Source organism: Scyliorhinus canicula, chromosome 15, assembly GCF_902713615.1.
Source record: "Scyliorhinus canicula chromosome 15, sScyCan1.1, whole genome shotgun sequence".
Classification (NCBI taxonomy): Eukaryota; Metazoa; Chordata; class Chondrichthyes; order Carcharhiniformes; family Scyliorhinidae; genus Scyliorhinus; species Scyliorhinus canicula.
In genome coordinates, this window is record NC_052160.1 from 15,010,839 (window position 1) to 15,026,966 (window position 16,128).

The window sequence follows — 16,128 nt, forward strand, 5'->3', positions numbered from 1 at the left end:
CGATCATTTATTCTATGACCTTACTGGACCAGATCTTGGAGATGCCCTGCGTAAAGTTTGAGGAAGGGTTTGATTTTGTCAGGGCATGATTTTCATGCATTCCTCTATCTTTCTGCATTGACTTGTCAGTTTGCTGTCAATTTAAGCCTTTTAATATACTAATTAATTCTAGAAACGCAACTATACTGAAAACAACTGGAGTTGGCCGGTAGGAGGGATGGTTAGGGTGGCGGTGGATTGGGGGGGGGGGTGTGAGGGTGTGAGGAAACAGAGGTTGGATGATGGGGATTTGACACCGGGCTATTTGTTCTGAACTGCAATCCAACCCTGACTGACAAAGCAGCCCGGAGTGACGGGATCATTCTCCTCTACTTGTTGCCTGTGGTAGTTCTTACGTGAAATGAGTTTTTAATGATGGTAGCCCCCATTGCACGGAGTAGCACCTAAATGAGTAATAAAATGACAGTCCCATCTGGTGAAGCCACGGACCAGTTAACGGAAAACTGTTGAACTGTGATGTGGCAGTGGCTGCTCTCCTGTGCTTGCTGATAGTGCAGAACAAGGTTGAGCAAGCATTGATGCTTGCAGTAACAGATTTTGGAAGGGCTAACAGGGTGGTCCAAGTGGTATAAAATGTTCTGCTCCGCAGCATCCAACGTCCCGCCCCGTAGAGAACCACATGTTTTTCAAATTTCATGATGGAGGCATTGGACAATCCAGTGGCCAATCAGCTTTCCCATGCCAGTGAGGGTGTTTGAGTTAATGTGAAGTTAGTACGCTGCTTAAATTCCAGCTACACTTCATTCAACAATGTGTAACTTTTGTCAAGGCTTTTGACAGTGTAAGGGAGTGAGTCAAATCTTGATGACACTGGAGGTTGCAATTTGTGAGACCCTCAGGGATGTGCAACTTGTGGGGGAGTGAAGATTCCCTGCCACAAACATCTGGCTTTCCGCGTTTAACTATACATGTTACAGGGCAGGTTTAGCACAGGGCTAAATCGCTGGCGTTTAAAGCCGACCAAGGCAGGCCAGCAGCACGGTTCAATTCCCGTACCAGCCTCCCCGAACAGGCGCCGGAATGTGGCGACTAGGGGCTTTTCACAGTCACTTCATTTGAAGCCTACTTGCGACAATAAGTGATTTTCATTTCATGTGCAGGCTCCGGAAGCTGCTGTCAGTTTCAGTGGAGTAAACATGATGAACGCTGACAGTTTCTCTGTCATCACCTCAGCAAATCCTCAACCAATTATTTTGTTTCTAAAAAAAACCACTAAGTTCCTTGATCCCTCTTTTTTTTAAATTTAGAGTACCCAATTCATTTTTTCCAATCAAGGGGTAATTTAGCGTGGCCAATCCACCTACCCTGCACATCTTTTGGGTTGGGGGGGCGAAACCCACGCAAACACGGGGAGAATGTGCAAACTCCACACGGACAGTCATTGATCACCCTTAACTAATTTCACAATGAAGGAGGAAGGATGACGAGGTTATGCATTATCATATTTAACCTGTGTATGATTGAGCCTGCTTAGAAAGAGTCCATTAAACACCGGATTTTGTTCACTGTGCACATTATGCTATTTCTCCTCTGCTTGAACTGTTATTTTCCACCTGCTTTATCTCCCTGATGTGCTTTTTAAAAATTGTTTTTATTTCTTCTAGTTATTGAAGAAAAAGGCGTAAAAATGAACCTGACGGTCATCGACACACCGGGATTTGGTGATCAAATAAACAATGAAAACTGGTACGTTAACTGCTTCTGTCATTGACCCAGATTCTCTGTTGGATTGGCCGGCTTAAGAAAGGGCGCGGGCGATTCAGCGGACAAAGGTTGAAGTCAGCTTTTGGACATGTTCGGCGGGGTGTTCCTCGGTGGCTGAAGTTCTGAGAATCACCCCGCTATTCAACGTCACTTTGCCGTTTATTTTGGCCGCAGGAAGGTTTTCCCTGACCGAGGCTGCACTCGGAGAGATCTCCTGCTGGCGAGCTGCTCTCACCAGAGGAATGGCTGCTCACAGATCAGGGCACCATTTTGAATGGCAGCTCCAATTTTTCTACCACCACCCCCCCCCCCCCCTTCACCTCCACACTCTGGAAGCCCCCTCCCTCCCCCAAACCTTTCCGAGGCCCCTGAAACCCCCTCCTCACCCCCTCCAATTGGCAAAGCCCTGCCCTCTGGGCCTGACCTTTGGCAGTGCCAACCTGGTACCTTTACCCTGGCACCCTGGTAGTGCCCCAGGAACTCTGGCAGTGCCACCCAGGGTGACACTGTCTGGATGCCCATGTAACACCTCCAGGGTGCCAGGCTAACAGTGCCAAGGTACTGAGGTGCCAGGGTACAAACCTGCCCTGTCCCTGCCCACCTGAGGATCTTTACTGCCCAGCGAGACCCCCCAAAGATGCCGATAGGCCTGATCCACGTTTTTGGAAATCAGTACAAACCGGAGCACTGTTGAGGGCTCCCAGGTGCGGCCGTTGATTCCTGGGGGCCGGCTGAATCCATCATCCAGTGATATCCATTAGGCTCATTATAATATGCAGATCTGGATCTTGCCCAGTGAGGGCGCAATGCAGTTAGCCCGGGCGGAGTGAAACCGGGTGACTCGCGATCAGCCCGGCACGGAGCCCGATTTGGGGCTCTCCAGGGATTCACCCGGCGCGCCCGGATCCACGTCAGGCGCAACACGATCGCTGAATTGTGCCCAAAATGTTTGAGTGGTGACCAAGCGTTCATTCACGCTAACAATCCCAACTATTTCCACCACCTAAATCCAGACTTACAGTGTAAAGAATCCGACTGCTCATAAAGGTCTGCATAAAAGCCGGTTTCTATCTCCTCCAACCAAAGAGGAGCATAGCTTGCCCCGACACATTGAGTCGATGAGGCCAACGATTGACCTGCCTTACCCAATGGATACAACTACATTCCGCTGATTGACTTCCTCGGGACTCAAAGGAGTCGGGCTGGATTCTCCGACTTTCACGTCCTGACCCTGCTGTAGGAGCGGTTGCGTTTTGCGACCAAACATTTTGCGCAAAACGGCCACCGATCCTCCATTTGGCTGGAGGCCGGTAGGCATCAGTGTAGAGCACCCGGCTCTCGCTGCCGACACGGCCAGAGAATTGCCGGGTCCGTGGCCACGCAAGCGCACTGTGGCGGCCTGCAGCGGCCATACTGTGCAACCGGCCGCGCACGGACCCTGCCTGCCAAATAGCGCCCTCCTTTGGCCAGGCTTACTCCCCCCCCCCCCCCCCCCACCCCCCCCCAGCAGTTGCCCCAGCCCCTACCAAATTCCCCCTGCCCGCGGATCGGCTCTCCCCCTACTGTGGCAGCGCTGGACTGAGTCTGCAGCCGCCACACCGAGTTCCCGACACGAAATAGCATGAGAGACCCGCGCCGTCGGGAACGCGGCCGGTTAAGGGCGGAGCATCGGGGGGGGGGGGGGGGGGGGGGGGGGGGGCCTCGGGTAACGGAGCCGCTCTCAATTTCATCGCAAACGGGGATTCTCCGGCCGATCGCTGAACGCGATTTCGGCGTCGGACACCGGAGAGTCCCGCCCGTGACATTTTAATTGGAGATGAGTAAAGTGCTTCGATAAAGTCTTGTTGAATTCCAGTAATTTAGGTGATGACATTGTTGTCTTTTTGTTGACAACCAGTTCTGTTGCAAAATGAACCTTCGCACTCTTTTGAAAGTACCAGCCGACTGTGATGAAGAGATCAGTGTTTTTAGAAAAAGCTAGACAGGATGTGGCAAACATGGACTCCCGTAGCTGACACCAAAGGAGTACTGTATTGAGGGTAGGGAGAGCCTTCTGCGAATCTAAAACCTAATCAGATTATAAATTGCAGCACAAAAGCCCAGCGTACCAGTAGTTCGTGATGCCAAATTATTTGAGCGTCTGTCTGCTAGCTGAGCACCAGGAAAAAAAGTAGCCGTGTGGCTCTGGGAAACTGCTTCGCTGCAATAATGGGATTAGCAGATGCTTGCCTCTCTGACAACACACTCGTTGCACCAACAGGAGAAACCAGCGGGAAGTTTGGGTGGTGCAATTTGTGAATTAACGTTTCTGTCTTTAGTGGTTTGATGTTTGGATTGCAGTCTCCGTGGAAGTAATTTCCAGAGAAACAGTGAGAGATTTTAGCTGGTCGGGATGTCACCTTCCCTGAATACGTCCTTGGGAATGATCATTTTGACTGAACCGTGAGACGTTTATAATCGAATAATCCTGTTTTACAGCTGGGAGCCAATTGTGAAATACATTAATGAGCAGTATGAGAAGTACCTGAGGGAAGAGATTAATATCAACCGGAAAAGGCGGATTCCTGACACTAGAATACACTGTTGTGTCTACTTTGTACCTCCCACAGGACATTGGTATGTACAATGTGACACTACTCTCTTAATAACGTTCGGGGTGGCTTATTAATATGATGACACGTAATGATTGGAAAGTCTTTGAGGTTTCTCATTGGATGCTACCGGTGTGCCTAGCCAGGCATATCCTGTCACACTTCAATTGTTCCACTTCAAAAAAAAAACCATAATGAAACAAAAGCATTCACTTGGAATGTGCCAAATTCCCCAGGCAATTGAAGTAGCTTAATTGGCGCAGGAGTCAAGAGGTCTATCCCCCTGACTGACCTCACCAATCAAAGATCTGACCTGCACCCAGTGTTTACTTAAGGCTGTTATACATTGGATCAGTCCAGTCTCTGTTGGTAACACCCCAGCCTTCGATTGTGATTCACATTGAAGTTGCGAGACTTGAGCGTATAATCTAGGCCCGTGGTCCTTAAATTTATTGCTTCTGAGTCCTGCTCTCCCGTCTTATTAAAAAAACACAGACACCCCTTCCCCCTGCCCTGTGCAAGTTATTTTTCTGCATAGAAATTAGGTATGCAATGAAGCGTACACATCTATCCTTATTATTGTTCTACTTAGACGATCTTCCAGTCTTGACCCTCTTGGGCTGCGATTCCCTCTCCTCCACACTGTAAGCGACCAGAGACATTTCACGTTACTACCGTCCCAGTTTACAAATTCTTGGTGCTCTCAGCAAACCATTTAAGAAAAATTCTAATTCCCAACAGTACAGCAGACTGTAAATCAATTGAGGGGTGGGGGTGCAGGAGAACGATGGTCAGGGAGTGCATTGGCAAACTAACGAGAATTTGTAAGTGTGGGAGTAACACGGACCCACCGAGAATTGTACTTGCTGGTTTTACGCACAACAGGTTGAAAACCCCTGATCGAGACTGATTGTTCCGTGCAGGGCTGAAAGAGTTCTACACTGCCGATAGTTCTACCTTCCAAATGACAGCTTAAACCGAGACTCTGAATGGGATTTTCCACACACCCCCACCCCCCCCCCCCCCGATACATTTTGCGGTGGTCTGTCACTGGCTAGCAATGCTGTAAACGTGGGTCGGGATTCTCCGCAGCCCCGTGCTGAAATTGCATTTGGCGAGGGGCGGAGAATCGATCTTTACGCGTGAATAGGAGCCGGCACCACTCCCGCGATTCTCCGGAGAATCGCTCACGCGCGGGTTACGCAATACGGCTGGGGGGCCATTGGCAGACGCCCCCCCCCCCACAGCGATTCTCCGAGCAAAACTGGCCGAGTTCCCGACGGCGTGGTTCTAACCACGTATTGGCGGTCAGGAACCTCAGGTGCGGACTCAGTTCATGGCCGCCCTGGTGGGGGGGGGGGATGGGGGGATCGAGCACGCGGAGGGGCGCCTCATGAGTGGCTGGGACAGCGATCACACCATCTCGGGGGGGGGAGGCCTACATTGTCAATGTCGGTCCGCGGTCCAGGTCCGCCATGGCGCACGCCGTGGACGCTGCAGGCTGCCGCCGTGCGCATGCACGAATTCCTGACCGGAAGTACGGGGCCCGTATCCGAAGTCAGAGCTGCAAGAAGCACTCCCCTGGCAGCCCCCCGGCAGGTCGGAGAATCACTGTAAAGTTTTATATGGAAAGTCTGGCATGGAACATCGGCCCTTTCATGTGGATGTGAAAGGTCCGTGGACACTATTACGAAGAAGAGATGGAGATTTCTCCCTGGCAAATATTTAATTGGGGCATCCTAGGTTTTAAAAGAATTCAGTTTCAGATTGATAACTTGCGCATTAAATGATGTAACGTTCCTTTCAAAACAGCATTTGTACCCTCAATGGTAACAGTTGAAAAGGAATAATTCTAAGAGGAAAAAATCTTTCAAAGTTGGAAGCAAGTTGATAATGGTGTGAAGGAAAAGCAGATAGAATTCTAGAATTTATATATTGGAGTACAAAGTCAGAAAGCTAAACTGCATTGCAAACCTGTACAAATCATTAGTTAGACTGCAGGTAAAACACCATTGAATGAAAATCGCTTATTGTCACAAGTAGGCTTCAAATGAAGTTACTGTGAAAAGCCCCTAGTCGCCACATTCCGGTGTCTGTTCGGGGAGGCTGGTACGGGAATTGAACCGTGCTGCTGGCCTGCCTTGGTCTGCTTTCAAAGCTGGCGATTTAGCCCTGTGCTAAATTGTAGACCTTGCTTTAGGAAAGATATTGAGATATTAGAGAGGATACAGAAAAGATTCATTGTGATCTTACCCAGCATCTCCAGAGAGCCTCCGTCCTGCTTCAGGTGTGAAATAAATGCACACATTATTTGCTCTTACACATTAGGGCCGGTGGCGAACATCTATCCAGAAGCAGGCTTCATGTCTGTCAGCTTGAGTAGTCTGAGTACCAGGCACAGCGCGATCCAATTTCCTGGCTCATTGCTATGATGCAGTTTACAGCTCAGAAGCCACCTTCAATACTCAACCAAACTGAACATCCTTCATTTTTTTTCTTTTTTCAAAAAATTTAGAATACCCAATTATTTTTTTTTCCAATTAAGGGGCCAATCCACCTACCCTGCACATCTTTGGGTTGTGGGGGGTGAGACCCATGCAGACACAGGGAGAAAGTGCAAACTCCACACGGAGAGTGATCCGGGGCCGGGATCGTACCCGGGTTCTCAGTGGCGTAGGCAGCCGTGCTAACCACTGTGCCACCCTGCTGCCCCGTGAACATCCTTCGTATGTGAGTTTCATTAGTGAGCGCTAGGGAGCTCTAATCCGATGTTGTATATCTGAGGGCTCGTCCATCCCACTGCTGGGGATGGTAAATGGGAGCGGCGGCCGGTAAATCCGGTCCTTGGTGCCTTCGGCAAGATGCACCGGCAAGGAGGGCTGGAAGATCCCGCCCTTTGGCTTTTTCCATGTATCCGGAAATGTGCAACAAAGGGTTACTCCAGTGTGTAAGCAGTTACAATCATACAGCACGAAAGGAGACACATCTGGGCCAGCTCTTTGAAAGAGATATCCAGTTAGTTGCATTCCCCTGTCCTTTTCCCCAAAGCCGTGAAATTATCTCCCCTTCAGGTATTCATCCAAATCCCTTTTGAAAGTTGTTATTGAAACTGCGTCCAAATATGATAATCCCTGGAGGAGTGGGGGGGGGAATAATGAATGGCGTTGATAGACTGTATCACATTTCTCTCCACCCTTTCTGATATACTTATCCCTCTAGTCTATGCGCCATGGAGACAGTTAATTTATTTTTTATGACAAATGAATTACAGCTGGATATGATGCTGTAGATTTTTGAACCAAGATGGCTGATTCTGGAACCGAACCTGTCTTAATTTGCAGAGACATCTGTAAAGTATCTTGTTTAACGCAGCTTGATCCTCTCCTGTTTCATCACAACCTCTCCTTTAAAGAATCTGCCTGTTCCATGCTGCCCTGTTTAGGATTAATACATGCCTCGGGGGGGGGGGGACTGAATCCCTCGCCTTGCCAACTATCGTCCGCCTTTTGTGGATCGTGTTGCCAAATTTCACATGTAATGTATTCCTTGTGCTCCTGTGATAGAATGTGCTGGGACAGTGCGAAAGGATTGCGTTGTAAAATGTTTATTACGAATCCAAATTCTCGTGAGGGTGTTTTACACTGGATTCCACCTCACACGCGCGCTTGCCTGGGTAGAAAGTGGGCTGGGTGGTCGTGAGGCAATTAATGGGGACTCAACAGTGGTTAGCCCTGCTGCCTCACGGCGCCGAGGTCCCAGGTTCGATCCCGGCTCTGGGTCACTGTCCGTGTGGAGTTTGCACATTCTCCCCGTGTTTGCGTGGGTTTCGCCCCCACAGCCCAAAGATGTGCAGGGTAGGTGGATTGGCCACGCTAAATTGCCCCTTAATTGGAAAAAATTAACTGGGTACTCTAAATTTATTTTTTTAAATCTGATATATACCTGATTGTAACTCTTTATTACTAATATTCATAGAATAGTATAGAATTAGAAAATTCCTACAGTGCAGAAGGGGGCCATTCGGCCCATTGAGTCTGCACCGACCATCTGAAAGAGCATCCCCCAACCCAGGCCCACTCCCCCGCTCCATGCCCGTAACCCCACCTAACCTCTGGACACACCAAGGGACAATTTACCACAGCCAATCCACCTAACTTGCACATGTTTGGACTGTGGGAGGAAACCGGAGCCCCCGGAGGAAACCCACGCAGACACGTGGAGAACGTGCAGACTCCGCACAATCACCCAAGGCTGGAATCGAACCCGGGACCCTGGAGCTCTGAGGCAGCAGTGCTAACCACTGTGCCATCATGCCGCCCCACATTTTAAAATGAAATATTAGGCTGAATTCACCGCCGTCTGTCGCCGCTAGAGGAGTTCCTGATGTGGCAGAGAATCCAGCATTGGCGCAAATCGGGATGTCGATCCTGTTCCGATGCTGTTATCCCCTGCTGGTGATGGCACTAAGGTTCACGCCCCGCATCAGCGGGAGAATGAAAATGGGTCAAAATGACCCATTGGCATCCTGTTAACGGGCTGGGAACTGGATTTTCCAAGCCTGCACGATTGTCTGGCTCAATGGGCCAGGATTCACATGGGTGAGAATTGGCGTAGGTATTTCCCAGCATTGCCCTGGCTCTGTGAACCTCATGCTGGACCAAGGGGGTAGCTTTTTGAGTGTGTTGCCCCCAAAGTCTGTCACAGGGCCATCCTCGCCTCCTCAATGTAAATCCTGCCCACCCCACCCCCACCAGACATCCCACCATAAAAGAGACCCCCAAAGGAACCCCCACCAGAGACCCCCCCCCCCCTCCATTACAGAGACCCATGCCTGAGAGCAGTCCAGACAGAGACAATGAAAAAAAATCGCTGCTTTAAAACTCACCTGTGCAATACACCTGTTGGCTCAGGCAGAGGAAGCAGCACCTGTAAATTCCTAGAAAGGGAAATCCACAACAGCTGGGTTTAAACCCCCTCAAATCTTTGACCTGCAAGGCTTATATTCATATCAATGCGAAATTGATTTTACCAGGCTGTGATTGACAGCTTCCACACACTGCCATCTGTCTGGATTCTTTAATCTTATTTACCTTCACGCTTGAGTGGTTTTCAAGTGCCCAGCTGTGAAACTAACTGCAATGTTTATAAACATCCAGCTATGATTGACAGCTCTTGGACCATGTCAAAGGCAGTTTAACTACTTTCTGAGCAGAGTCGGGTCACCCTCGTATTGTGGGCAGGGTGGGTGGGGGATGACCCAGAAAATCCTGTAGTGGAGGGTGGGGGGAAACAAAATTGTGTTACATGGTGGGGGGGGCAGCCTCTGAAGCTCGCTGTTGCCCCCCCCCCCGCCGCCGCCGCCGCTGCCCCGCTCACAAAGGTGGTCCGTTAGCGGGATTCACAAGGGAATTCCTCGGGATCCCCGCCATGCATAAATTTGCATGACAAGGGCTAGTGAATCACCCTGATTTGCACTACCAGCACTAGCACGAATCAGAGGCGATTCACCTCTGCCGGGAGAACGGCTAGTTCTGGCCGGGAAATGATACAGCACAGCAGGCCATTTGACCAATCGTGCCTTGCCTTGATGAAGGAGCTATCCATTTAGTACCACTCCCCTGATCTTTTCCCATTGACATGAAAATTTGTACCCTTCAAAGATTTATCCAGCGCGTGGCCCTTTAGAAGTAATTTTTCAGCCATTGCATTCCAGATTGTAGCAACTTTGAGTTTTAAGATAGTGTTTCCTTGTGTCATCACTGATTCTTTTCCCAATCGCATTAAGCCAGTGTCCTCTGGTTGCTTAGTCTTCTTATCACTGGAAACGGTTTCTCCTTATTTAGTCTCTCAACATTCTTCGCAACTTTGAACACCTCTAACAAATCTCCCATCAGCCTTCACTGTTCTAAAGAGAACAGCCGCAGCTTCTGTAGTCCCTCCACTTAGCTAAAGTCATTTATCCCTGGTACCATCCTACTAAACTTTCTCTGCGCCCTCTCTCAGGCCTTGACCTCCTTCATGAAGTGTGGTGTCCAGAATTGTCCACAACACTCCAGCTGGGGACTAGTCAGTACTTTGTAAAGTTTTTAAAAAAAAATTCTATCATGGGAATGTGAGCAACACGGCTTATTCCCCAGGTGTGGTATTACAATTATGGACACGTGGTTTTTAAAACAAAACAATGTTTATTCCATGAAGTCAAATTCACCTTTTAAATAAACATTGGATATCTTAACACCCCTTACTTCAAAGATAACCCCGAAAATAATACAACACTACCCAACCCTGCAAACTGTTCCTTTCCACATCCAAAATACTTAACAAATCCTTCAAACAGAAGCAGATTAGATTTATATTCAATACTGAGACCTTTTTACAATTCCGATTTCACCAAAGGATTAAGAGATAGTCCTTCATGGCAGAGATCACCAGCAATGCAGCTCACAGCCACACCCAAGCTTTCTTCAAACTGAAACTAAAACTCCCAAAAAGCAGAAGTGAGCTCAGCTCCCCTCCCCCCGTGACATCACTTCAGTAATATGATCAGCTTCATTTCTTAAAGGTACACTTCTTAAACATCCAATTCTTAAAGGCACTCTCACATGACACTGGCTAGGCCAGCACTTGCTGTCTATCCTCCATTGCCCCTGGGAATGTGGTGGTGACAGCCACTTTCTTGAACCGCTGCAGTCCATGTAGTGTTAGGAAGGGAGTTTCCGGATCTTTACCCAGCAACTGTAAAGGAACGCCCGTATAGTTTCACATCTGGATGGCGCAGGACTTGGAGGGACTCGTGAAGGTATTCCCAAGCCCCTGCTGCCTTTATCCTTCCAGATGGTGGAGTTCTGGGGTTGCTGTCGAGTAAACCTTGATGAGTAGCTGTAGGGCATCTTGTACAGCGTAACTTCCTTGACTTTATACTCAGAACATCTATTTATAACGCCTTTTTAACAGCCTTCAAAACTTATCAAGTCACCTTCAAAGACTCGTGTCAGTAAACGTCAGCGTTTTACTGTTCCTGCGCACCTGCTTTTGAAACTGTACCATTTAATTTATATCGCCTCTGCTCATTCCTCCTACAGAAGATGAATCCTTTCACACTTAACCTGCCTTAAATTACATCCAACATGTGTCGGCCTATCTTCCTGAAGTCTGCATTGTCCATTTTACTGTTTATATTTCTGAGATTTGAGTTTTCTACATATTTTGAATGTATGCTCTGTGTGCCCAAGTACAGGACATTAATATATCTCAAAAAGAGCAGCGGTCCAGTGCCACTAATAGTGAGGGGCAACACTGCACACTTATTCCAGTCTGTAAAATGGACCCCTGAGGCCACATTTCTGCACCGTTTCAATCCCCTTATTTAAGGAAAGATGAATTGTCACTGGAGGCAGTACTGAGATTTACTGGGATGACCCTTAGTATGGAGGGACCGTCCTTTGAAGAAAGATTAAGCAGGTTGGGTCTGTACTCCTTGAAGTTCGGAAGAGCGAGCGGCCATATGATTGAAACCAAGAGGTTAGACAGGGTAAATGTTGGGAGGATGTTTCCACTCATGGGGGAGTGAGTGTAGGTCGCAGAATAAGGGGGTTGTAATGAACTCCAATTGGCTTTATTGGTTGGCCAATTGGAGTATGAGCTCCCTCAATGATAGCTCATTGAGGGGGCCCATATAATCACCTGTGTAGGCTTTGTGAGCCAGTCTTAAGTTGACTGGACTGCTAGCAGCACTGTTTGTAGCTGCTCCTGTAATATCGTTATTGTAAATAAATATCGGTGTGGTGACGGGACTCCTGCCTCCCGTGGATTACTACAGGGGTGCTTGTTTAAGATGTTTTGAGGAAGACACTCTTCCCGCAAAGAGTGGTTTAGCTCAGTTTGCTGGACTGCTGGTTTGTGATGCAGAGTGAGGCCAACGGCGTGGGTTCAATTCCCTTATTGGCTGAGGTTATTCATGAAGGCCCGGCCTTCTCAAACCCACCCCTCGCCTGAGGTGTGGTGACCCTCAGGTTAAATCAGCACCAGTCAGCTCTTCCCATCAAAGGGGAAAGCAGCTCATGGTCATTGGGACTATGGCAACTTTACTGTTACCTTCGCTAGTTCAGCACCGATCTTATTAAATGACAGAGCAGGCTCGAAGGGCTGAATGGCCAATTCCTGTTCCTATTTCATACGGTCTTAAAAACACCCATTGCCACAAACCTCTGCTTTCTGTCACTTGGCTAATGTTGCATCCACCCAGTTACTGGCCCATTAAGTCCCTTGGACTTAAAATTGAGTAACCCATCTATTACGTAGTGCTTTGTTGAATAACTGTTGAACGTCATTAATACATTACATCAAGCACATCCACTCCTCATCCACTCCTGGGTAAACAAGCAGAGAAGTTAGCCTTAAAGAAAACAAATCCAACAGCTTTCTTCCTCAGAAAGGTCGATAATTGCAAAGTATACTTTTCACTAAAAACCCTGTGAAGCCCAGCAAACACCTCCTGCGCTTCTAATGAAAGCTCTGGTGCAGCAATCGACAAACTGTTATTTTCTTGTATCATCCCAGCATGGGTTTAAGCATAGAGATGAAGAATGCTCCTGGCCCTCTTGTGGCACATTTATCTTGTGCTCTCTTGATATGGAAACCGGAAATAGTCTTCAAGTGACTCGAGAATGGCACTTTCAAAGGAATTGAACCTTGTTAAACCTAAAAGTGTTACCTGTCGGAATGGCTGGAAGGAAAAGCTTGCCGGTGCTATTTCTGGGCCTTGTTTAATACTGAACACAAATCAGTTACCCAAGCATGTCCATCTGTCGCCTTTTAAGATCATCTGCCCACACTCCACATTCTTCGGAAATAATGCAGAATATAGCCTCCGTGTGTCAACAGTCTTCACCACCGCAGATCATTTCTATTTACGTTAAACTTCAGCTCATTCTATGTGGTTAATATTAACATACTTTCTGTCAAACATGAGTAGCCCCAGGACTGGGGAAAAGGGAAGATTAAAAAACAGATGGAGAGGAAAAGCATTCAAGATCCTGTAACGAGTGGCTGATCTGATATCATCCTCCGTAAACATGTTAAAATGACTCCCGTACTGACTGACAACAACCTATCTGTAATCGTGGTTGCCCGTATCATATTCAACGGATTATTAATACTGGTGTGTCAAGGGGAATGTCTCAGTTTGTGATTTGTGAACTCGTTGGCCTCCCTCTAGCAGTACATATTTCAATTCCCAATTGCCTTCAGCACACCCTTAATAATCAGCCACTTGAGGGAATACAGTCCACTGTTGGCGTGCGGCTGAAAAAGTTCCCACTGATCTGACCTTCGCTGAGAGTCACTCCACCCTGAAAGAATTTGCTCAAAGCAGGCCGGGGGTCTGAAGTGTGGGTCGGGATTACCCGTTTCCTGGTACGGAACGCCCCCCCCGCCGACAGCGGGATCCTCCGTCCTGCAAGCCACCTAATGGGGGGCGCGATTCTCCAAAATGGAAACTAAGTGTTTGCGCCGTCGTGAACTCCGTCACGTTTCACGACGGCACGAAACGAGCGTGCGGACTACCGGCACGGTGCTGGAGCGATTCATGCCGCTGCAGCCTCGATTCCCGGCACCAAATGTGCGCCGCGCCAGCCCGCGCATGCGCAGTTGGGTTGCGCCAACCCGTGCATGCACGGGGCACTTTTTCAACGATCCGGCCCCGACGCAACATGGCGCGGGGGTTCTGGTGCCGGAAGTGAAGCAAAGTAGGCCCGGGGGGGGGGGGGGGGGGGGGGCGTCCCGCCGATCGGTGGCCCCGATCATGGGCCAGACATCACTGGAGGCCCCCCCCCCACCCCCACCCCCCCACGGTGAAGGAGCGCTCGGAGAATCGGCGTTGGGGTGGCATGGCCTGGTTGCGGTGATTCTCCGGCCCGGCGCGGGGCTGGGAGAATCGTGCCCGGGGTTTCCCATTGTGGGCATCCCTGGGCTGTCGGGAAACCCGCGGGCATGGGTGCGCAGCCGGTGATCCCGCCGACAGAGAATCCAGCCCGTGATGTTTTTTGGTGCTATTTTTCAGCCGCAGAAACTGTCACAGCATTGTGGTAAATTAGTGAACGGCAAGATCCCATGGGTAACATGAAAATTTCTTTAAAACGACAACAAGATTGTGAGTGGTTTGTTATAAAATCAAAGCCGTACATAAAGAAAGTTCACCAGGCAAGACGATCGTCAAACCCTTTTCCAACCCCTTCCAAACCCAGCCCAACCCCCCGCACCCCAAAAGTCATCCATTTAAAGTTCTGGTTATTTTAACACCTGGTCTTCATTTACATCCCACTGGAAGGTGTGCCCACCAGGAATGGATGGAGAGAAGCAGCTGGCAGAGGACAGAGATCATGCACCCTGGGCCATACCTCCCCAGGGCATGTTCATGTAACTCCGGCAACATCAACTTTGAGAACAGCTAGTCAGACGGGAGTCGCTGGCTTTGGAAGGAGAAATGAGAATGGAATAGAAGATATAAAAACGGGGAATGGTACTTTCTAAACATTCCAGTCCCTAAAACAATGGAATATATTTTCAGAGAAACCCAATATCAGTTCCGAGGATAATTGTACAGATCCGATGATCGGGGACAGCTACGCATTTAACTGTATGGCAAAGATTGAAGAGACTGCTTCCTTCCCAAAAGATTAGATGACAAAATATGACAGAGGATGTGCTGTCTTGTTATAAAATGTATTGAAGTGAAAAAAAAAGGAGTCCTGCTCTTGTTAACTGGCTTCAAAGCATATTTGAATTCTACCTTGGCCTGGAAGCAGCCCATTAGCTCTGATCAGGAAGACTGACCTCAAGGGGAAAACGGCTCGATGATAGATGGATATTCTGCCATTGCGAATAGTGCAACAGATCGGATTTCAAAACAAGCAATTAGGATCAACTGTTCGGCAGAAGGACTTGCAGAATCACAGGATTGTTGCGGCACAGAGGCCATTCGGTCCATCGTGTCTGCATTGACTCTCCAAACGAGCATCATGGCTCATTGCCATTTCGGCATCTGTTTGGGTACAAATCATAGACAAATCATAGAATTTACAGTGCAGAAGGAGGCCATTCGGCCCATCGAGTCCGCATCCGCTCTTGGAAAGAGCACCCTACCCAAGGTCAACACCTCCACCCTATCCCCCTAACCCAGTAACCCCACCCAACACCAAGGGCAATTTTGGACACAAAGGGGCAATTTAGCATGGCCAATCCACCAAACCTGCACATCTTTGGACTGCGGGAGGAAACTGGAGCACCCAGAGGAAACCCACGCACACACAGGGAGGATGTGCAGACTCCGCACAGATAGTGACCCAAGCCGGAATCGAACCTGGGACCCTGGAGCTGTGAAGCAATTGTGCTATCCACAATGCTACCGTGCTGTCCCAAAGGGAGAATTCAGAATGTCTATATTACCTAACAGCACATATTTCGGGACTTGTGGGAGGGAACCGGAGCACCCGGAGGAAACCCACGCAGACACGGGGAAAACGTGCAGACTCCGCACAGACAGTGACCCAAGCCAGGAATCGAACCTGGGACCCTGGCGCTGTGAAGCAACAGTGCAACAGGGCTACTGTGCCGCCCTTGTAACTGTACGCGCTACTTGCAGCTGTAGACTTCTACATTTTATCAATATTTTCTCCTCAGCTGCTACAAGGTGTGGCCATTGATGGACAAGCTAAAGTATCACATTCTGAATATTAACGCCACATGGGGAGGTGCAGGACAGCTGCTCATCAGG

General features: G+C 48.9%; 1 protein-coding gene across 9 annotated transcripts in view; it reads left to right on the top strand.

The window, feature by feature from the left end:
• The window catches only part of LOC119978086 (neuronal-specific septin-3-like), a 400,144-nt gene that overhangs the window by 329,628 nt on the left and 54,388 nt on the right, over positions 1-16,128 (top strand). For all 9 annotated transcript variants that reach the window (XM_038819476.1, XM_038819477.1, XM_038819481.1 and 6 more), the window contains 2 exons: positions 1,665-1,746; positions 4,243-4,380. In XM_038819476.1, the coding sequence (XP_038675404.1) occupies positions 1,665-1,746; positions 4,243-4,380 (220 nt within the window). The remainder of the gene's footprint in view (positions 1-1,664; positions 1,747-4,242; positions 4,381-16,128) is intronic.